Source organism: Zootoca vivipara, chromosome 7, assembly GCF_965207765.1.
Source record: "Zootoca vivipara chromosome 7, rZooViv2.hap1.1, whole genome shotgun sequence".
Classification (NCBI taxonomy): Eukaryota; Metazoa; Chordata; class Lepidosauria; order Squamata; family Lacertidae; genus Zootoca; species Zootoca vivipara.
The window spans coordinates 5,937,403-5,959,907 of NC_142590.1; the positions used below are offsets into that span (position 1 = coordinate 5,937,403).

The following is a 22,505-nucleotide window of genomic DNA, read 5'->3' on the forward strand; positions in this document are numbered from 1 at the left end:
TCGCGCCTGCGCGCTTCCTTCTCTTCTCCCGCCCCACTTTCCCATCCAGCAGAATTCCATGATGGAAAGTCGCGCGCGCGCATGCGTCCCTCTCTCCTTCCCTTCGTATCTTGCGCGGGCGCGAGCCAGAGCGAGCGAGCGTGCGTGCGCGTGAGTGCGTTGGGAGACGCCTCCTCCTCTCCTCCTCCCTCCCCTCAGAGGATAAGCGGCCGCCGGTGCTGAATGAGAGCGGCTGAAGCGAGCGGGCTGAAGCGGGCGAGGAAGGGAGGGAGGCGGCTAAGCTCGGGCCGGGCGGCTCGTCTTCCTCGCCGCGTTCCGCGTTCGCTCTGCCCGCTCCTCTCTCGCCCCGTGTCTCGTCAGCAGGTGAGTCGAGGGGGGCGGCGGAGGCGGCTGCCCGGGCACCGGTGGCGTGTGGGCGAGCAGCGCCTTGCCTCAGTCGGCCCCGTGGGCGCCTCGCCGAGGCCCGCAGGGATGGCGAGGCTGTTGCTGCTGCTGCTGCCGACGCCCACGGCACCGGCGGCGGCGGCGCCCGCCCTCCTCCTCTCCGTCCCCTTTCGCCTCCATGCCGGGCGGGGGTCTCCTTCCCGCCGAGTCCGGGAAGTCTTCCTTCCTCGCTGCGCCTCCATTGAACTCCTCCATTTCGCCCAGCCACCCATTGGGTTCCATTCAACTCCCTTTCCTGTGTCGCCCCCCCCGGCTCCGGCTCCCCTGAACGCCTCTCTGTCGCCCACCCACCCATTATTTGCCCAGCGAGCGCATGCTCTTCTTGCAATGCCTAGGGGTCGGGCGGGAGGCGGAGAAGAAGAGGAGGGAGGTTGGGGTCTTTGAGGAACTTTCCACGCCTTGCGTAGTTGCATCTTGTGTTTCGTATCTGACTTGACCACATTGCGAAGTTTATTCGAGCGCTCTCCCATCAGCTGCAAAGGAAAGCCAATGTGCACAGATACAGTACAAGTCCAGAGCGAGTGTTGAGTCGCTTACCTTGCACGCCTATGTGAAGCCTTAACAAGCTAAAATGGTTACAGCAAAGAGGCTGTCTAGGGCTTGGGACTCGTTGAACTCCAATTTAGGGTTACACTGGCAAATTATTGGTTCAGTACTGTGTGCTTTACTACTCTATGTACTTTTACTTTGGGTGGGTTGTTGGCCTTGCTTTGGCCAAGAATCTAAAGCAACCAACAGTCTTTTCTATGTACGTGCTGAGGATGCATGTATAACATAAACACACTTGTGCATGCTACCTACTCACTCACCCACCCACCCACTTTGGTGCCCTGTCATGTATCTGATAAACTGGACTCTGGCCTATGAAATCTTAGGCGAAAATGAATTGATTTACCTTTAAGATGCCAGAGGAATCTCTTACCCTTAATTCTGTTGCTGTTTTCCTTGCTCTGTTTTGGAGCAGGGTTAGAGTTTGCCTTCCCTTAATCTGTGTTTAAAGCATATATGTGCATGCCTGGAGCTTTCTCTATTCTGCATGGACTAGCAGGCTTGCTAGCTCCCCTCTCCTTACCATGAGACATTGTCATTCCTATTCCTGAGCTTGAGGTGAGTCACAACCCTATCATCTGTGTTAACTATGTAGATGGTGAGGGGTTTGGATATGGAGTGCAGCCTCCATCCAACCCTCCATGGAAACATTGACCAAAAGAGTATTACTATGCCTTTCAAAGGCAGAACAAAATAAAAAAAATTCCTTCAGTAGCAACTTAAAGACCAACTAAGTTTTTATTTTGGTATGAGCTTTCGTGTGCATGCACACTTCGTCAGATATACTGAAACAGAATCCACCAGAGTAACTAGTGGGATTTAGAAGCCATTCCAATTTCTCTAAGCTATTTGCTGTGCGGTAGCTATTTTTACTAGAGGATAATTTTGAATAAGAAGTGGCAAATGGTCAATCCCTGCTCAGTTGCTGTCTTCTCAAAGTGCACTTGAAGGGAAGTGCACCGAATGTACTGCAAGTGCTCCTTCTGCTTCTATTTTGGCAGCTGTGGGGTCTTCATGGTATTACTGAGGGTTGGATTTGTTGCAGGGACCACAAGTGGCTAATACGTAAGAAACAGCTGTAGCTGTAGTCTCAGGTAAATAGAAAAGAGAGAACAATTATATATTTTTTTGAACTATCTTCTGATTGTTCAATAAGTTTTGGAGTTATGTTTTGCAATAGGGAATTCTAAATGAATTTCCCACAGGAGCTTCCTAGGTGCCTTGACACCTCGCTTTTGAAGTGTAGGACATAAAACACCAGGTGAAAACAATATGTTGCACTTGATTTGGCACATACTTATCCTGAAGAAATTGCCTCCACTTAATTTTTATTCACCTCATTTTGCCAAGTAGATTACCAGGTGGAGCCTTGTTCACTCTGGCTGCCAAACAGCTTTTTAGGTCAGTTGTCCTTAACTGGTACTGGAGAGACCCCCAAATACCTTGTAGAACACATTGCTTCGCCAACAAAACCTTGTTCTTCCAAAAAGTAGCACCATTTTGTTTTTTCTCTGCATGATTGCACAGTAAAAGAGCAAGGTGTTAACAGGAGGGCCTGTTGGAACAGAAGCCATGTTTGGTTCTGCGCTTTTGGTGTGTGGGTTGTCTGGTTGGTTATACAGGCAACACAGCATGGAAATGAGCACTCTCAAAATACAGGGCAACTATTAGTGAGTTTTTGTACACCCCCTTCCCATGAGTATTGCTTTATTATTTTGGTATTTTTAATGGAATTTATATGAAATATTAATGTATTATATAATTATATGATTCCCCCCTGCCCCCTCACCTGGTATTGTATATATATTTTTTCTTTTTCTGTCAGATGCTTGGAGACCTTCGGGTGACAAGCAACTAATAAGTCTAACAAATGAAATGTAGTGGAGCTGAGCAGCTACAGAGAGCAATGGAGATAATGGAGGCTCTTGAGACATTAGCAGTACTGTAGTTGTTCTGAAGGCTGAAGATTAGCCCACTAGACTTCTATCTTTCACACAATAAGCAGGGTGTGTGAAGTATGGGAGGACAGTAGCTTCTCCCCAAGCATGTGCTCTTTAATGCACCAGAGTGATAAGCTTGAATTTCCTGAATTTCAGTGCATGTGTCAGGACAGTGTCATTAAAAATATATATATGCTGTAGTCCTTTCAGTAAAATATTCCCAGAGTGACATTACTTTTAGTGATTGAATACAGAACCACAAAATAATAGTTATTCCGTAATACAGAATAATGGAATGTGGTTCTGTGTAGGTGCCCTTTATATTTTCTTCTTTCTCACTTGGTGATTGTGTTATTGTGTGTGAATAGTGGGAAGGGTGTAAAAATTCTACCCACAGCAGTGGAAGTGTTTGTAACAGAACTTCTTGTCCCAGTATAGAGTGAGAAATACATTACTGTACTTACAGGATAGAAAGTAAAATTCAGCATGGATGAGAACTGGTGATATGTGCTTTCAATGATGTTTATATGTATGTATTGGGTGCCTGGGGTGAATGAACAGGTTTGAACATACCACTATAGGGAAAACTGCATCAATTGAAACTTGCATCAGTGGAACTTGCATCTTTGTGTGGGAATATTGGGGCTTGTGCTTTTGTGACTGGGATCATGAGGTGCATGCAAAATGTATCTGGGTTTGGATTAAAGTATCCTTATTTGAGAACCTGGCGCAGCTCCCTCCCTCTGTGGGAAAGGCACCAGGAATTGCCTCCCACCTGCATATTGGCACAGGTAGACAACAGAACTTCCGTGCAGACTGGTAAGGTAAAGGACCCCTGGAAAGTTAAAGGTAAAGGGACCCCTGACTGTTAAGTCCAGTTGCGGACGACTCTGGGGTTGCGGCACTCATCTCGCTTTACTGGCCAAGGGAGCCGGCTTACAGCTTCCAGGTCATGTGGCCAGCATGACTAAGCCACTTCTGGCGAACCAGAGCAGCGCATGGAAACACTGTTTACCTTCCCGCCGGAGCGGTACCTGTCAAAGGCAGTTATGGGGTTGCGGTGCTCATCTCGCTTTCAGACCAAGGGAGCTGGCGTTTGTCCACAGACAGTTTTCCGGGTCATTAAGCAGGTGCACCAGGGTTACAGTTCTGACAGCGAGGAAAAAAGCATGGATGATAATGGAAACTGGAGCTCGGCACCAGTTTCAGTGTCATCATCTACCCCTTCCCATATTGTGACTAGGAAAAGATGCTGAGGAGCTGTTACCTAGTGCTTTTGAAAAGCAGAGATCAGCCAGGTTGGAGAGAATTGAAGTTGTGCAAATGCCTGTGCATCATCGAAAGGGGGAAAGGCTACATTGAAGGCTGGGGGATTTGGATCACTGTGTTTCCACTAGAAGCAGCAAGCAGCTTGCATAGTGGGCAAAGAAACATTCATTGGAGTAGTGCCTTTGGGCATGACCCCCAAATCTGCCATTCATTGCTGCTGTCTCAGGGAAGGCATTCATCTGCAAAGGGCATCACAGTTTCCACAGAAAGTGACCACCATGGCAGGAGTCCTGCTGCTCCTGTTGAATTGTCTTCACTGACAAGGCTACTTAATGGCATCATTAAACCAGTGCTTCCCATGATCACTACTGCTTCTAAACCAGGCATCCCCAAACTGCGGCCCTCCAGATGTTTTGGCCTACAACTCCCATGATCCCTAGCTAACAGAACCAGTGGTCAGGGATGATGGGAATTGTAGTTCAAAACATCTGGAGGGCCAAAGTTTGGGGATGCCTGTTCTAAACTCTCTTCCCATGCTGTCTTCCACAGCCTCTTGGTCTACATTCCCCTTTTGTTTGGTTCAGTCCTCCTGTTGTCTCCTAACTCTTAGTCTGTCTACACCAGCACAACCAGCCAGTCTTGCAAACCCCACAGATGACAGGGGGCTGAGAATGGTGCATTTTAAGAACTAGCAGGGTGGTGGAGTGTGTGTAAATATTGAGCTGAACTGGGGTATTTGAATTCTTAACAATTTGGTACTAAATTTGCAGTTCCAGTTCTAATACTGTATAATAAATACAAAAATGAGTTTTTCCCCATTAGTAGCTTTAAAAAAACCAGTTCAAATTGGGAGGTATAAATAAGATGTGACTATTTGGAGAATTGTAGGTACCCAGGTGGCGCTGTGGTTAAACCACTGAGCCTAGGGCTTGCTGATCAGAAGGTCGGCGGTTCGAATCCCTGTGACGGGGTGAGCTCCCGTTGCTTGGTCCCAGCTCCTGCCAACCTAGCAGTTCGAAAGCACGTCAAAATGCAAGTAGATAAATAGGAACCGCTACAGCGGGAAGGTAAACGGCGTTTCCATGTGCTGCTCTGGTTTGCCAGAAGCGGCTTTGTCATGCTGGCCACATGACCTGGAAGCTATACGCCGGCTCCCTCTGCCAATAATGTGAGATGAGCGCGCAGCCCCAGAGTCGGTCACGACTGGACCTAATGGTCAGGGGTCCCTTTACCTTTACCTTTATTTGGAGAATATGATGTTGAAAGAGGACAGTATGTACAGTATGCAACTGATTGATGCTACACCATAATAGTAGAGTATTCTTTTTTGGTTGCAATAACCAACCACCATTGGAAAGGGATCTATAGGATTTACATTGTTCTTAACGTAGCTCTGAAAAGTTTGTACAGAAGGGATGAGCTCTGTGAGTATGTATGTATCTGAGTGTATAAAGTTGTGTCAACACAAGAATGGGCTATCAAGAGGTGTGGTTTAATAATAATAATAATAATAATAATAATAATAATAATAATAATAATAATAATATATTTATACCCCACCCATCTGGCTGGGTTTCCCCAGGCACGGGATTCCCATCATCCCAAGCCAGTGGTCAGGAATGATGGGAGTTGGGAGACCTGCAACATCTGGAGGGCCACAGGTTTCCCACTCCTGCCCTAAAGTAAGATTATGGTTCAAAATATATCATTGGTTTGTATGGTTACTCCATCAAATATAAATTGTCAGTGTAAGCTAGCCTGACAATTTAAGGTGTTAGCATTGTTGGGAAAAAGGTTATTTATACCCCCAATTTAAACAGTGTTTTATGGCATAAGTCAACCTGGTGCCATTCAGATGTTTTGGACTAGAACTTCCATAAGCCCCAGCCAGCACATAGCACATTGAATTGGACAGGAAACTAAGACGTTTACAATCTGCAGAAACCTAATACAGTAGGGCTAAATGATGATAAACATTTATCTCTGGGGGGGGGACACTGCTTTCTAGGACAAAGTGGTGATTGACACTTGGATGCAACCTTTGCTCTTTTATGTTTAAAATTTTCATTCTACATGTAAATAAGGTTTGCTTTTGGGAGATACATTTGAACAGACAATGTCCTCGATTTATCCCATTCTAATCAGAGTATCGGGATTTAATTTCCACTTAAAGTGAAAGTACACTGTCAGCGTTAATAAATATCCAGACCATAAGAAATAAATGCTGTGTTAATTTAATAGCTGGTAAATTGCTGTAGGGCAATGTTTCCATGGAGGAGCCTTTTGTAACGTGTAATTTCACTTTCTAAACACTTCTTATTGGTCTGAGAGAGTAAGTTGATTTTCTAAGGGAAAGTATGTCAATCCTTGAGTGCTCACTGAGATGTGATACAGTATTTGAAATTAATAACTTCCTATAATGTCATTGACTGCTTTTTATTGTTTCACTTCCAAAACAACAAATCCAGAAAAAAATTGGAGAGAATCTGAGGAGATGAGTATTTGTGTATGTGTACTTTTTGGAAGGAGACATTTCTGTGATGCCAAAGGTATAATTATGAAAGATGGAGATAGTACATAAGCTAATCTTTGTTTTCATGGATAACCAATGCAGACTATAAGATTTCAACTCCATAGTTTTCAGAGGCAGAGGGATGATTTTTTTTCTGCCCCATTAACCTTTTAATTTTTTGCTGGTTGTAAGACGGAATGCATTAGTTCCCCTTTGCAACCTAGTCTTTGTTACTTCAATACATTTCCTGACATAGAAAAGGCAATATGTGTTTGAACGGTCACATCATTTCCTCTTCTGTCTTGTCCAGTGTGGTTTCTATAATCTTTATTCCTTTGGAGTACAGTATTTGTTTTCTTAGTTCTTCACCTCATTGGGAAGCTTTGTTTTTCCACAGACTTTATGAAAGTAATGACTTCTATTTCATGATTGTGCAGGAAATTAATTAGAATTTGCTAGTGCCTCATATAAATCAAGAGATTATAGAAGTACTCGTTAAATCTAAGATTCTAGCCTTGCTGGCCTAAAAGGGGGAACTGTCCTATTTTTGCCCTGAATCAAGTAGCCAGTATCTAGGTCTAGCTGTAAATATCCTGAACCAGCTTTTAAAAGAAAGAAAGAAAGAAAGAAAGAAAAAGAACGGGGATATGTGTGTGTGTGTGTGTATGTGTGTGTGTACTTGGAATGCCTAAGAGTATCCTAGGAGCATAAAATAGATTGGATATCCTTCTCTGACACTGCTCTCTCCCCTGCCCTCCACAGTCACAGACAGACCCCTGAAGCCCTGACCTGACACCTGAGCTCTGACATCACAAGCCAAAAAGAGCATCCTGGGGATGACTTGGAAGCAGCTTGGATCTGAAGCTTTCCCAATCCCCTGATATACCCCTAAAGCAAAGATTTAGACCAGTAATTTACTTCTCATTTTTCTCAATTAGAAGGGAAATGTTTAAGGAGAAAATGAAGATGGAGTGCAAGAATGCTATCCCAACATAACTGCATATTGCTGTGTGACAACATGGCACCAGAAATCACCCTGTGTTCTGGTGACTAGCTATTTTTATCCAGCAATGTATGTTGATGTATGTGTTTATGCACTTCTCTTCAGAGTAGAGAACACAGTTAAGGCAGTCCAAGTGCATGTGCAAATTCACCATTAGCTTGTATCCAGGTGGGAGTTAGTGTTTGCTTTGTAAATACACCTTGATTCAAGTCGGAATGGATTGTCGGCTCTGTAAAAAGTATTTTGCTCCACCAGATCTGTCAACGTGTCTTTTTCTTTGACTCACCAGGGTGCAGTGACAGATCTAGACAGAAAAACAAAAGTGAGGTGGATCTCCAAAGATGCTGTGGATTAGTTCATTTCTCAGAATTTTTTTTTTATTGTTATGGAAAAGGATGAAATGATCCACAGAAAAATGATCCACAAATAATCCATTAAGCAAATAAAACAATAAATATAATTTGATATAGTACATTGCTTGAGAAAAATAAGAATATGGGCAAAGTTTTTAATTTTACAAAACTAATAAACTGTAGGACTGAGCATGATTCTGTTCTTTATCATTCCAGTATACAGTATAATGAACATATACCATTGTGCAATAAAGCTTTTATTACTCCATCTGCTCTGTCTTTTCTTAACAATATCTATACGCTTAAGTATATGTACTTCATTCCAGATTATTTATTTATTGCATTTATATCCTAATTTTTCTCCAAGGAACTCATACACAGTTATCTCCCTCTTCATTTAATCACCACAGCGAGGTTAGGTGTATGTTAAGCTGTGAGGCAGTGACTGGCTCAAGTGACCCAGTGAGCTTCCTCGCTGTGTGTGGATTCAAACTCAGGTCTCCCAAGTACAGTACTAGTCCCACACCCTAAACACCTAAACTTCCATGATGAAACTCTCTCTCTGTTTAGTAGCTAATTGGCATTTTAGCTGTTGCTTGTACGTAGATGGATAGTCATCCTTCAGCACCTCATGTATTATATTGCCAGATCACACAACTATTGTTCCAGATGCCACTGTATCCTGTCATTTCTCTAATACTCTAAAATTACTTCCTAGTACCTCTTTGATTTTTCACACAGCCCCCAGAATATGTGCAATATCTCCTCTTGTGTTTATGCCCCTCCTACACCATCACCTTCTGGGTATATTTGGATTAATCTGGGTGTTAAATGCCACCTTAGGTCAGGGGACCCTCTGAGTCAGATTGGGAGTGGGTACAGCAAGGAGAAAGAGAACAGGAAGGTGAAATCTCATCTTGGGAGCAGAGGTCCATTCACGTGATGTTGCTTATTGCCCCTGGTTTCTATTGGAGCTATAGCCCATGTCTATTTCCATCTTTATTATTACATTTATATCCAGGATTTCCCCCAAGAAGCTGAAGATGGTGTGCATGCTCTCTCCCCATTTTATCCTCATGAACAACTTTGTGAAGTAGGTTAGGATAAAAGATGACTGGTCTAAGTTCAACCAGAGCAGAATTCACCTAAAAAGACCCATCTGCTGTGCAGAAGGACTTCTGCTTATGCAACAGGGCTTTTTACTCCCCACAGTCACAACACCCCATTAAATTGGTTGGGGTGGAGAACTCAAGAATAGCATGAGTGGGGAGGAGACGGGGGATTGTTCATCCACAAGCATTTCAGCTTGCCCAGCAGAGTGATTGCCTTAGTCTGATGTTGCAAAATTCTATTTTCATTCACCTTGATAAGAACTTTGCGAACTACCGTATCTGTTGTTGTTTAGTTGTGTCCGACTCTTCGTGACCCCATGGACCATAGCACGCCAGGCACTCCTGTCTTCCGCAGTTTGGTCAAACTCATGTTCGTAGCTTCGAGAACACTTTCCAACCATCTCGTCCTCTGTCGTCCCCTTCTCCTAGTGCCCTCAATCTTTCCCAACATCAGGGTCTTTTCCAGGGAGTCTTCTCTTCTCATGAGGTGGCCAAAGTATTGGAGCCTCAGCCTCACGATCTGTCCTTCCAGTGAGCACTCAGGGCTGATTTCCTTTAGAATGGATAGGTTTGATCTTCTTGCAATCCACGGGACTCTCAAGAGTCTCCTCCAGCACCATACGAACTATCTAGTTACTTTAATTTTATTAATATTTTGAACATTTTCTTTGGGAGGCTTTTTGCTTCTCTGCTTCATATTAATGCTCCATATTCAGTTATGACTCTGAGTTAGGAAATAGTGCAGAGCTAGGTTTTCATTATACTAGTCCAGGGATGGGGAACCCTTTTCAGCCTTTGAGGGCCACATGCCAGGGGTGGAAGGGGTTGGAGACAAAAGAGGACAGAGTATCAGGAGGTTTTAAAGGCTTGATGTTTTTATTATGTTTTTAGATATGTTATAAGCCGCCCAGAGTTGTTGGGGAAAACCAGCCAGATGGGTGGGATATAAATAATCAAATTATTATTATTGTTATTATGAATGTACATTTTTATTTGCACAATAAGCTAGTTTCTGCACAGACACACTCACTATCCTTCATCCAGGTAAGCAAAATCCATTATCAAAGTTCAAGGACACATTCCAGCAAGGCAAAAACACTCTAGGATAGTTTTGCTGAGGTTCTCCAACCCTGTACTTCTTTTAGATTGATTTTCTGTTGCATTGTTTTTAAAAATGTCACTGTCTCTTTTTGTACAGAACCACACAGCATTTTAAATGTACTGATTATGCCTTGTTTCATTACTGAAGCTTCACTATGCCTAAACCAGATTGTCATATGATTTAGCATTGCAGCCAGATAATTGCATTTATGGTTTTGAAATCCTAAGCCTTCTGCTCTTTTTGGTTTGTAAAGTGTTTTGGGTGCTATCCTTTGTCTTTTCCCAGACCAAAAGAAATAAAGTAAAATTTGCCAGTTGTTAAAAAATTGGAAAGATATCAGCAGTGGAATGAATTCAAACAAAACTTTTGGAAGAACATTCAGCTGTAAAACTGGTAGTCATCTATCAATATATTTGTCTTTTTATATAAACTGTCATGGTTAATTTTGACCATGTAGTTTACATTATAATATATCCTAATTCCTAAATATGACAGATTTTTGGAGAATTAGATATTGTCTGAATTCATATCTTAGGTTTTTGTAGGTAAACCCCCCCCCCCCATTCATTCTGATTTTTAAAGGTTTACCCTGTATCCTCAAGCAGGGTCATCTTAAGCATATCTGGCGCCATGGTGCAAAGATCCCTCGGTGTGGAAGCGGGGGCAGCCACCGGTGTTGGGAGTGCTTGGCGGTGGCTTTGGCAGAGGGGAATCAATGGGACGAGGAGAGAGGTGTCGGGCTGCGCCTCGCCAGTTGGGATTTGTGAGGGGCGGTAGGAGACGCGCCTCCTGTTTCTAATAAAGGAATTGGCTTTTATTGAAGGATAAACGCAGGCAACTAATGTCGTGTGGGCTGCAGCCGCCGAACTTAGTTAGTTGCTAATCTGGCTGCCAAGATGAAAACCTTTCGCGAACGTTTGAAAGACAGCAGCAGCTTTGGCACATGCGGCGACAGTGGCAGTGGTGGCAGAAACGCACACTGCCCCCCTCCCGCTCCACAGCCCCTACTGTGCCAGGGATGGAGAGGGACACGGAGCCTCCTGTGGCCTCCGTACGGGGCTCAAGCGGCGCCCCCAGGTGGTTTGCTGACAGCGTCACTCGAGGGTCGTAGGGGCGGTGGCAGAGGGTGCAGCCGACCACCCCTTGCAAGCGCCACGGAGAGGGGCAGTTGCAGAGCTAGGCTCCTTCAGCAGCAGCGCCTTGCTCACCACCCTGACTCCAGCTGCTGGGTGCCCCAGTCAGACGCCCCTGAAGGGCAGGTGCCGTGGTGCAGGGCGCCACTAAGCCAAATGGAAAGGATGGCCCTGTCCTCAAGTATTTCTGAATTTGTATTATAAAGTTTCAGGTAAGAATGTTTCTGGGTTCATTTAGCAACAGTAACCTTTGGGGATGGGGTAGTTCATATTTGTCTTTGGCATTCCGAGAATTGTTTATGAAAGAGAAAAAATAAAAACGTATAATCGTATAATAAAGTAATAAAATAACAGCATAGCACAGGATAAAAACAACAGTGAATCAAATTCTCTTAACTTCCCCAGTAGCAATTCATATGCTTTAAAAGTTCAGTGAAGAGATCTCTTTCAACGACATCAGATGCTGGCATTAGGAAGTCGTATTTCTTTGGTATTCAAGTTATTAAGTTCAAAGGGCCAACTCATACTTACACAGAACTGGGAAAAGCAAAAGTATGAGAATCCTTGTGAAAAGGGGCTCTTGGATCTTTATTATGGTGACCTCTGTGGTGACTCTACACATTAGAGAAAAAGGAGTTGCAAATTCCTTTCACTTCTTTCCCTCCTTAAATGTAATGTCAGAACAAGCATTTAGATGCCCCAGTCTTCCAGACAGAAACTTTAGCTTTTCAGCCCCCCCCCCCCCGCCTCTCCTATGCTGATTGGCTGCAACAATTTCAGGAAGAAACTATTGAGAGAGGGGTGAAAGAAAGCAGACAAATCCCCGGATGGGGGTGAGCTCCCGTTGTTCAGTCCCTGCTCCTGCCAACCTAGCAGTTCGAAAGCACGTCAAAGTGCAAGTACAGTGGTACCTCGGTTTAAATACACAATTGGTTCCGGAAGTCTGTTCGTAACCTGAAGTGTACTTAACCTGAAGCGAACTTTCCCAGTAAAAGTAATGGAAAGTGGATTAATCCGTTCCAGACGGTCCGCAGAGTACTTAAACTGAAGCTTACTTAACCTGAAGCGAACTTTCCAATTGAAAGTAATGGAAACTGGATTAATCCGTTCCAGACGAGTCCGCGGAGTACTCAACCTGAAGCGTACTTAACCTGAAGTATGAGTGTAATTGGTTCTGGAAGTCTGTACTTAACCTGAAACATACTTAACCTGAAGCAAACTTTAGAATCATAGAGTTGGAAGAGACCACAAGGGCCATCCAGTCCAACCCCCTGCCAAGCAGGAAACACCATCAAAGCATTCCGGACAGATGGCTGTCAAGCCTCCGCTTAAAGACCTCCAAAGAAGGAGACTCCACCACACTGTCGAACAGCTCTTACTGTCAGGAAGTTCTTCCTAATGTTTAATGTTTGAAAGTAATGAAAAGTGGATCAATCCGTTTCAGACGGGTCCACGGAGTACTTAAACTGAAAGTACTCAAACCGAAACGTACTTAAACCGAGGTATGACTGTACTGTAGATAAATAGGCACCGCTCCGGCAGGAAGGTAAATGGTGTTTCCGTGCGCGGCTCTGGTTCGCCAGAAGCAGCTTAGTCATGCTGGCCACATTACCCGGAAGCTGTCTGCGGACAAACGCCGGCTCCCTTGGCCAGTAAAGCGAGATGAGCACCACAACCCCAGAGTCGTCTGTGACTGGACTTAACTGTCAGGGGTCCCTTTACCTTTACATTTATGCAAATACTCACCTAACAAATGTAAGTAGGACATGTGTGTATATACATCCATGTTTTGTGTCATGTACGTATAAGAAAGAGTTTCAGTAACACTGGGAGCTGTGTTAATTAAAAAGCAGAAATTTACTATAAAATCTAAGTTGATCAGAATGAGGAACAATCTTTTTTACAGTTGCTAGTGCAACTAATGAATGAATGAATTCTGATGAATATCAGTTACTTTAAAACTATCAACCTGCCCTTGAGTTAAGATCTTGGAGGGAAGCCCTGTTGTAAAGGTAAAGGGACATTTCTTCACCTGCAGAATATTACCAGTCAAGCCCTGTAAAGTCACCAACTTAACATGTGCCTGGGCATCTAAAAATTTCAGATATTTTCTAGGCATTCTATATGAATTATCATAGTTTTTTATTCCTGCATTAGATGGCAGACTTTTTCACTTCCAGCTGTACTTGAAAAATATCAGGTGTGTAGTTTTGTGAAGATGCCTCAAATTTTTGATGATCTAATCCAAGAGACTTCTAGATGCCACCCACCTACACATTAAAGGATGGTGCAAGTGTTTGTACTTGAAGTGCCACAGTTTATTTAGGCATAAATTTTGGATTTGTAGATAGTTCATTTCCCAGTATATAGCCACATTTGTGTACGTAGTGCTGAGCATCACTGGCCAGTTGATACTGTGCTGGCATTATTTCAATGTTAAGAGAACTTTTGGCTGCTGAGCACAAAAACACTCATGTTGAATGGTTCTAACTGTGCAAGTCTGGTGCATGTATTTATAGAGTAAGCAAATGGTGATTAGTATTGTGAAGGGTCCCAGAGTTTTCATTGGTGTTGAAAAATGCCCACCTGAGGTTTTGAGTCACTTATTGTAAACTGCCCTGCTATGGAGTTTCTGAATCATGTAATCTCTGAAGAATGACTGACCCTGCATACAGTAATGTTTTTGAAAAACTGAATTAGGTTTGGTGCTGTTTAAACATGTTTGGAGGCTGATGTGAAAATCTGGTTTCTGATGCAGGTATTTAAGCTTATCTGCTAACAACAACATGAGCTGTCCTATTGCTTCTTTTGTTCTGAAGGAAGATTTGTGGTTCCCCTCCATTTTAAGATCTTGCAGTGACTGATGTTATGTCTTGTTGATCATTGACCTGTGGTCATCAAAGTGTACAAAGTGGAAGGAAAGGGAGTTTAGAGTGACAAAATACTGAATTTTAGGTAAAGAAAAATACATTTGAGAGAAGGTACTGACAGCTTATTTTTTATTCAGCAAATGGCTCAGAGCAGAAGGGCCCCTTGTTTTCCCTTCCCAGCACAGATACGTGGCTCAACCTGAAGCCACCTGTACCTGGTTTAAATGATATGAGAACCCTTGGGGAAAATACGGTACTTGTGCAACTATCTTCCCCCAGATTAAAGTGTGACTGAAAGTGCAATATGAGATGGGGTAAAGTGAATCTATATGTATAACTTGGAAGGCTTTGCAAGTACAGTGTTTATAAATCTTAAGTTTGAGAAGTACTATGATTGAAAGTGCAAAGCAAACTTTTAGGTTGGAGACATTGTGGGGCTAAAGTGTAATTATTGTCCTTAATTATAGTTGCATGACCCTTGGTTCATTTAAACACTTTTATTTATTGTATTAGTTAACTAGTCCTAGTTTATTGAGATTAAATGCTTTCCCCTGATAGCAGCAAAGGGGTATATAGTGCCTATTGAGGTTTTGGTTTTGGTTTGTTTGTTTTTTGTTCCAACACCATAGAGGAATGCTGGTGGGATACCATCACATTCCTCCAGTATGCTTTCAGGCACAAGCAAATCACTCAATTCAGAATCCTTCATTTGAAAAAGGACCTGGCTGCACGGTACAAATTTACTCCAAACAGAAGCACATTGAGGTTCAGAATATTTTATCCACCCACCTCACTTATTATTGAATGAAGCATTGTATCACTTGTTCTGCTTTCCAAATAATTACAGTATATATCTTTAATGATTTCTTAGATCTGTCCTTTAAATCAGGGGTGGGGAACCTGTGGCCCTCTCAGGTGTTGCTGTTGCCTCCAAAGTCTCCAAAGAAAGTCAGAGAAAATCCATGTTGGTGTCCATTTGTAAACAAGTGAACAGTGTGAACCTCATGGGAATGCTTTTTAGAGATTGCAGTGTCTGGGTGTTATCTTGCAGCTCAGTTTGACCTTGTTAGAATGTTTGAATTCCTGACTGTGACAATAACCAAGGCTCTGAGCCGAGGTTAGGTGGGGAGGGGGAAGAGGATGCTTAAAATGTGAGGCTAGAAGAGGAAATACGCAGTGCTCTGCCTGCCTGCCTTGCCTGCTTGAATACTGAATTTTGGGATTTAACAGAGGATGGAAATTAATTGATACTTGCATGGACTATTGACTTTTGATCTACTGTACCCTGTTTTATTATTATACTAGCAGAAAGTTCCTGGATTTTGTTGGGAATCCTAAGAAACCAAAAAAATCAGTGTAGTTTTGAAAGGTTCAGTTGGCTGTCTTGATTCAGAATGTATCCGAAACCTGACAGAAACTTCTTGTTTGATCTTAGGAACCATTATGCAAAATATGATTATGATATTTTAAGAGGTGCCTAAATGCATAGAGAGTAAAGAGACAAACAACTTTCTAAAAATATATTTTGTAAATATATATTATTATAGTATAAAGGCTGAAATAAGGAGCCTTTACAATATTGAATTGTCTGGATAAACCTCTTTATAGAATCATATTGCCTGGGAATATAGCTTTTCCCTAGAAGGTAAAGCATGCAGCTTCCACTTTTCCAGGTTTTTAGAAAGTATCACTTAGGTAGGAGGTCTTTCCCTCTTACACTGGGTTACAAATACTATTATTCCTCACCATTGGCCATACTGGCTAGAGCTCACAGGAGTTGGTATCCAACAGCACCTGGAGGGTCACAGAGTTCTCATCTTTGCAAACGTTGAGAGTTTTTGAAGTCTAGTTGTGTAGGATTTCAGAGAATTAAATCAAATAAGACTATTTTTAATTATTTTGTAGTTGGCATGTCGTAAAAAAAGATGAAAGGAGTTAAACATCCCCAATACAGGAAGCATTGATACAGCAAATGGTACATTGATGAATCAGGAGGAATTGCCATTATCCTAGCAAAGCAATCTTTCTTTTGTTACAACAGTTTAATTTCTGACTTATTTATAGTGGGGGTTTCCCTGTGTGTAGATCCACCCTAAGAGGGAAATCTTGTTTTTATTAAAGCACATCACAAATGAGGCATTCAAGAAGGAATAACATCACTGGGCACATATGTGTTGATGGCCTCCTTTCAGGAAGTTGTGAAAGTAGGAAACCCCTCTCTAGATCAGAGGTTCTCAAAGGGCATGGCACACCACATTGATGTGACAGGAGGGGATAGCAAGTGTGGTGGGAAGATTCAAGGACAATCAAAGAAACATTTAAACATTTCTGTGTAGTGTAATATAGTATAATATAGGTTACAGGTAGGTAGCCGTGTTGGTCTGGATCGAAGTAAAATAAAAAAATTCCTTCAGTAGCACCTTAAAGACCAACTAAGTTTTTATTTTGGTATGAGCTTTCGTGTGCATGCACACGAAAGCTCATACCAAAATAAAAACTTAGTTGGTCTTTAAGGTGCTACTGAAGGAATTTTTTTATAGTATAATATAGGAAAAGATAGTATCCCACCCGGGACATTCTGTTTCCTCTGCACACTACTGCCTCTGTCCCCTTCAGTAGAGAGTCACCTACTACCACCACATCTCTCTTCCTCTGGGAAGTGGCAGGAATCTTTCTATCCACTGTGCCTTCCAAAGCCTATTGGAATCTCCCCTTGTGTATTGGAGCCTATCTGGATATTGTCGGGATTGGTTACAAAGGCAGGAAACTTATGGTTTGAATACTTCCTACTCCTTCCTTTCAGCTTGCCTTCTCCAGGGTGCACTCCCTTTCTGTGATATCATCTCCATGGAAGGTAGCAAGTGGGTTATCACTCAGCATACTTATCCATGGTTAGTAGCCTTGGATCTGAAGGGGTTAGGTCAAGAACAGGAAAAGACTCCTCCAAGTCCATCTCCTCCTGTCTCTTTCTCCTCTTTCTCCTCTGGGGAGTGGCAGGAATCATTCAGTGCACAGCCACCTTGGTGTCTTCGGAGGTCGGCAACTGCTGTCCTGGCTCCTCTGGCCCAGAATGCTGCTATCCAGTGTGCCCAAGAGTCTTGCCCTTGCACAGGGTAACTTTCCACCCTGCTCCCTGCAGCCCCCCACATACCCTCAACCTCAAAATCTGCTCCAGAGGGTTTGGAGAACAATCTCCACAGGATCTCCTTATTGGTCTGTCACTGCCACTTTCAGTTCAGACCCCACCAATATAAGGGAAGTGAGTTTTGTTTGTTTGCCCTAAAGTGAATCTCTTTAAACATGCTTAGATTGAGGCACCCCCCCCCCCAATTTCCTCTAAACAAGGAAACTTTGCTTATTGGTTTTTGAACAAGTCCGTATATTAAACCATAGAGTCTGAAGGTAGTTAAATATCCTAGCTTGTTCTGAATGTGGCAGCCATAGTTTCCTAGTTTGAATGAAATGGGAAGCTGTTTAATTAGAGATTACTTCCTTTACTTGCTTCATTCCATTAAGGAAGAAACAAAGTGCTGCGTACAAATCTCAGCTTAATAAGATCAAATTTAATAATATGAATGTGACCAATATCTGATTAAAAATAATTACACAGGAAATCACTATGAAATAGGACCAATAAAAGTTTGTTGGGATTTGTTCTCAGCACAAGGTGGCAGCAATGCATCAAGTAGAAGGCAGACCAACTATTTTTGTAAATGTGCAGTTATCAAAGGTTTCCATTCTCATTTTAAAATGATGTTGGCTAAACAGCAGCATGAATATGCATTCTGTAAACTGATGAAAACAAGCAGCACTCTTAAAATAAACAACTTAATGCATTAATAGTCTCCGATTAGCTAAGCAATTGGTGATAATCAAGCTAATGTATTCCTTTATTTAGATCTCTTTAAAGCTATTTATTTACATCACAAACTGCTTTCCTGCCAAAGAAAATCCTATTAAAAGCAGCAACCAGCATTGTAATGAGACTACAACATAATATATCATACATGTGCTTAAATACAGAATAATTGTGCACATAAAATGAGAGCAGTTACCAAGTGCCTGTCGGACTATATGATTTATTTATTTATTTTACTAATTTCCACAGTTCAGAACAGAAGAGGTTTGGCAGCCATTTTTTGGGAAGGGCCATGCCATAATTATAGCATTGCAGCCTAAGATAAGGGGAATAACATTAGAGTTGCAATAATTTGAATCTCTTTCCATAAAACATCCCAAATCAATTTAAGAATAACAACTTTTATAAAACCAATTTTATAAGCATATATATGTTATTGAACTTTCAGGTTTTGTTTAATTTAATTCAGGGATGAGGAACCTTTTTTAGGCCTAAAGGCTGTATTCCCTCTTGGCCAAGCCTCTGGCAGCCACATGCTCTTATTGGGCAGAGAATCTCTGTTCCATGGATGAGGCAGGAGATGGGAGCAGGAAGACCAAGAAGCAGGAACAAGATCTTACCCCCTTATCCCTTTCTCTGTAGCGATTCTTCTGAACCATCAGAGACTTTAAGATTTTCTGTCTTAAATTAAAAGCACATGTAGTATTCATACAGATGGAATTCAGGTCCTCTACTATTTTGGCACAAATACTTCACTATTTGATAGTGCACTCAAAATTGAACTTTGTCGCATGAAATAACCAATTAGATCTAATTTTCTATTGTGTATCATCCAGATAATCTTGCCACAATCTTCTGAAGGGTCAACTGGATTGCAAGGGAATCACAATATCAGTTGCATAATATGGTATATTTACTTGATTGAGGTCTTCTGTAATTCCATAATTGGCCAAACATGTTACACTTTGGATGATCTGTCTGACTTTCTTGATTTATGGAACCATAAGCTGTTTTTTAAATTTTCTTTTAGGAGTGATGACTCTGAAGATGAATCAGTAAAGCCATCGCTGCAAATGTAGGGCAGTAAACCAATGGTGTGGACAGTATGGACCTAATGAATGGGCAGCCCAGCAATGTTAATATTGCAGCTACTGCTTCAGAGGTAAGGAGTCAGCAACAGTCAACTCAAAAAATATATGCAGGAACATAATATATGCATACAACAGTGCAGCTTGAAGGAAGGATGTGTTTTGGTACACAATAAGTTCCTGTTCTTTGCTGGAGTGTTTTAAGCAGGGATCATGAAACTTTTAAAACTGTTTTTTAAAAACTTGGAAAAGGGTGTCTCTAAAATTTGGTACAGTCTAGGTACATGAAAACAAAATGTTTTAGTGGAATCCCTTTGTGGAATGCTCTCCCCAGGAAAAAATGCCTGGCGCCATCATCGTCAGTTTTTAGTCGCCAGGCTGAAATGTTTTTATTTACCAAGGCCTCTCTTTCAGATTTGAAGCATGTATACATTCACATTTTCAATTTTGTATTTTTGGTTTCTTAGAAGAGTAGCAGCTCAGAGTCATTAAGTGACAAAGGTTCTGCTGAACTGAAGAAAAGTTTTGATGCAGTGGTATTTGATGTTCTAAAGGTTACGCCTGAGGAATATGCGGTAAGTAATTAATAAGTAAGTGTTTTGCTAATTTAATAGTCTTACAGTCCAATCCTTTAAATGTTTCCTCAGAAGCCCCATTAAGGTTAGTAAGAGTCACTCCCAGGTAACTGTATAAGAGTCCAGCCTTATTCAATTTTCTCTTTGCCTGTTTACACCTACCTTCTCCTTCCTAATGTTTATTACATTCAGGGCTTTTTTTTAAAGCCGGAACTAATAATAACAACAACAACAACAACAACAACAACAATTTATTATTTATACCCCGCCCATCTGGCTGGGTCCCCCCAGCCACTCTGGGCGGCTTCTAACAAAACATTAAAATACAGAAATCCATCAAACATTAAAAGCTTCCCTAAACAGGGCTGCTCCTTAAACAGGGCTGCCTTACCTGAACTTACCTGAACTCAGTTCCGGCATCTCTTTTCTTGATAAATAGCATGATCACATAATTTACCAGATTGTGCTGGAGAACATTCCTGATAGAGATGATACCTTCTCCTATATCAGGCATGGGCAAACTTGGCCCTCCAGATGTTTTGGGACTACAGTTCCCACCATCCCTGACCACTGGTCCTGTTAGCTAGGGATGATGGGAGTTGTAGTCCCAAAAAATCTGGAGGGCTGAGTTTGCCCATGCCTGTTCTAGAAGAATCAGACAGGACTTTCTGAAGCCTTTTATTTCGTCTCCCGGGGTAGGAACAGCCATGCCTGTGGTTTGTGATGGTTGGGTCTTTTTTGTCTGAGGAAATTTCTTCATTTCTTCAATTTTTTCTAATTTGTTAGGATTATTTGCTATAAATATGTGAGGAGGGCAGATAATGAGTAAAAGGGTATATTAATTATATGGGATACGGGTGACACTGTGGTCTAAACCACAGAGCCTAGGGCTTGCTGATCAGAAGGTCGGCGGTTCGAATCCCTGCGACGGGGTGAGCTGCCGTTGCTTGGTCCCAGCTCCTGCCAACCTAGCAGTTCGAAAGCACATCAAAGTGCAAGTAGATAAAGAAATAGGGACCGCTACAGTGGGAAGGTAAACGGCGTTTCTGTGTGCTGCTCTGGTTCACCAGAAACGGCTTTGTCATGCTGGCCACATGACCTGGACGCTGTATGCCGGCTCCCTCGGCCAATAATGCGAGATGAGTGCGCAACCCCAGAGTTGGACACGACTGGACCTAATGGTCACGGGTCCCTTTACCTTTATGTATGTATGTATAGCCCCTATTATAGTTTAACATAATTGCTAAGCTTTCTGATGGAATTTAGTATTTGTGACTAAGCCCTCTTGTTGTTGTTTAGTCGTTTAGTCGTGTCCGATTCTTCGTGACCCCATGGACCATAGCACGCCAGGCACTCCTGTCTTGCACTGCCTCCCGCAGTTTGGTCAAACTCATGTTCGTAGCTTCGAGAACACTGTCCAACCATCTCGTCCTCTGTTGTCCCCTTCTCCTAGTGCCCTCAATCATTCCCAACATCAGGGTCTTTTTCAAGGATTCTTCTCTTCTCATGGCCAAAGTATTGGAGCCTCAGCTTCAGGATCTGTCCTTCCAGTGAGCACTCAGGGCTGATTTCCTTAAGAATGGATAGGTTTGATCTTCTTGCAGTCCATGGGACTCTCAAGAGTCTCCTCCAGCACCATAATTCAAAAGCATCAATTCTTCGGCAATCAGCCTTTTTTATGGTCCAGCTCTCACTTCCATACAACACTACTGGGAAAACCATAGCTTTAACTATACGGACCTTTGTCGGCAAGGTGATGTCTCTGCTTTTTAAGATGCTGTCTAGGTTTGTCATTGCTTTTCTCCCAAGAAGCAGGCGTCTTTTAATTTTGTGCCTGCCGTCATCATCTGCAGTGATCAAGGAGCCCAAGGAAGTAAAATCTCTCACTGCCTCCATTTCTTCCCCTTCTATTTGCCAGGAGGTGATGGGACCAGTGGCCATGATCTTGGTTTTTTTGATGTTGAGCTTCAGACCATATTTTGCGCTCTCCTCTTTCACCCTCATGAAAAGGTTCTTTAATTCCTCCTCACTTTCTGCCATCAAGGTTGTGTCATCTGCATATCTGAAGTTGTTGATATTTCTTCCGGCAATCTTAATTCCAGTTTGGGATTCATCCAGTCCAGCCTTTCGCATGATGAATTCTGCATATAAGTTAAATAAGCAGGGAGACAATATACAACCTTGTACTCCTTTCCCAATTTTGAACCAATCATTTGTTCCATATCCAGTTCTAACTGTAGCTTCTTGTCCCACATAGAGATTTCTCAGGAGACAGATGAGGTGATCAGGCACTCCCATTTCTTTAAGAACTTGCCATAGTTTGCTGTGGTCGACACAGTCAAAGGCTTTTGCATAGTCAATGAAGCAGAAGTAGACGTTTTTCTAGAACTCTCCAGCTTTCTCCATAATCCAGCGCATGTTTGCTATTTGGTCTCTGGTTCCTCTGCCCCTTCGAAATCCAGCTTGCACTTCTGGGAGTTCTCGGTCCACATACTGCCTAAGCCTGCCTTGCAGAATTTTAAGCATAACCTTGCTAGCGTGTGAAATGAGCGCAATTGTGCGGTAGTTGGAGCATTCTTTGGCACTGCCCTTCTTTGGAATTGGGATATAGACTGATCTTCTCCAATCCTCTGGCCATTGCTGAGTTTTCCAAACTTGCTGGCATATTGGGTGTAGCACCTTAACAGCACCATCTT

General features: G+C 42.5%; 1 protein-coding gene across 2 annotated transcripts in view; it reads left to right on the plus strand.

The window, feature by feature from the left end:
- Window positions 1-43: 43 nt before the first annotated feature.
- The window catches only part of RALGPS2 (Ral GEF with PH domain and SH3 binding motif 2), a 93,040-nt gene continuing 70,578 nt past the window's right edge, over window positions 44-22,505 (plus strand). Inside the window, exons 1-3 of one of the 2 annotated variants that reach the window (XM_035121307.3) lie at window positions 44-363; window positions 19,177-19,308; window positions 19,702-19,809. In XM_035121307.3, the coding sequence (XP_034977198.1) occupies window positions 19,252-19,308; window positions 19,702-19,809 (165 nt within the window). In that variant the 5' untranslated portion in view covers window positions 44-363; window positions 19,177-19,251. The remainder of the gene's footprint in view (window positions 364-19,176; window positions 19,309-19,701; window positions 19,810-22,505) is intronic. The other variant, XM_035121306.3, reaches the window with a different exon arrangement.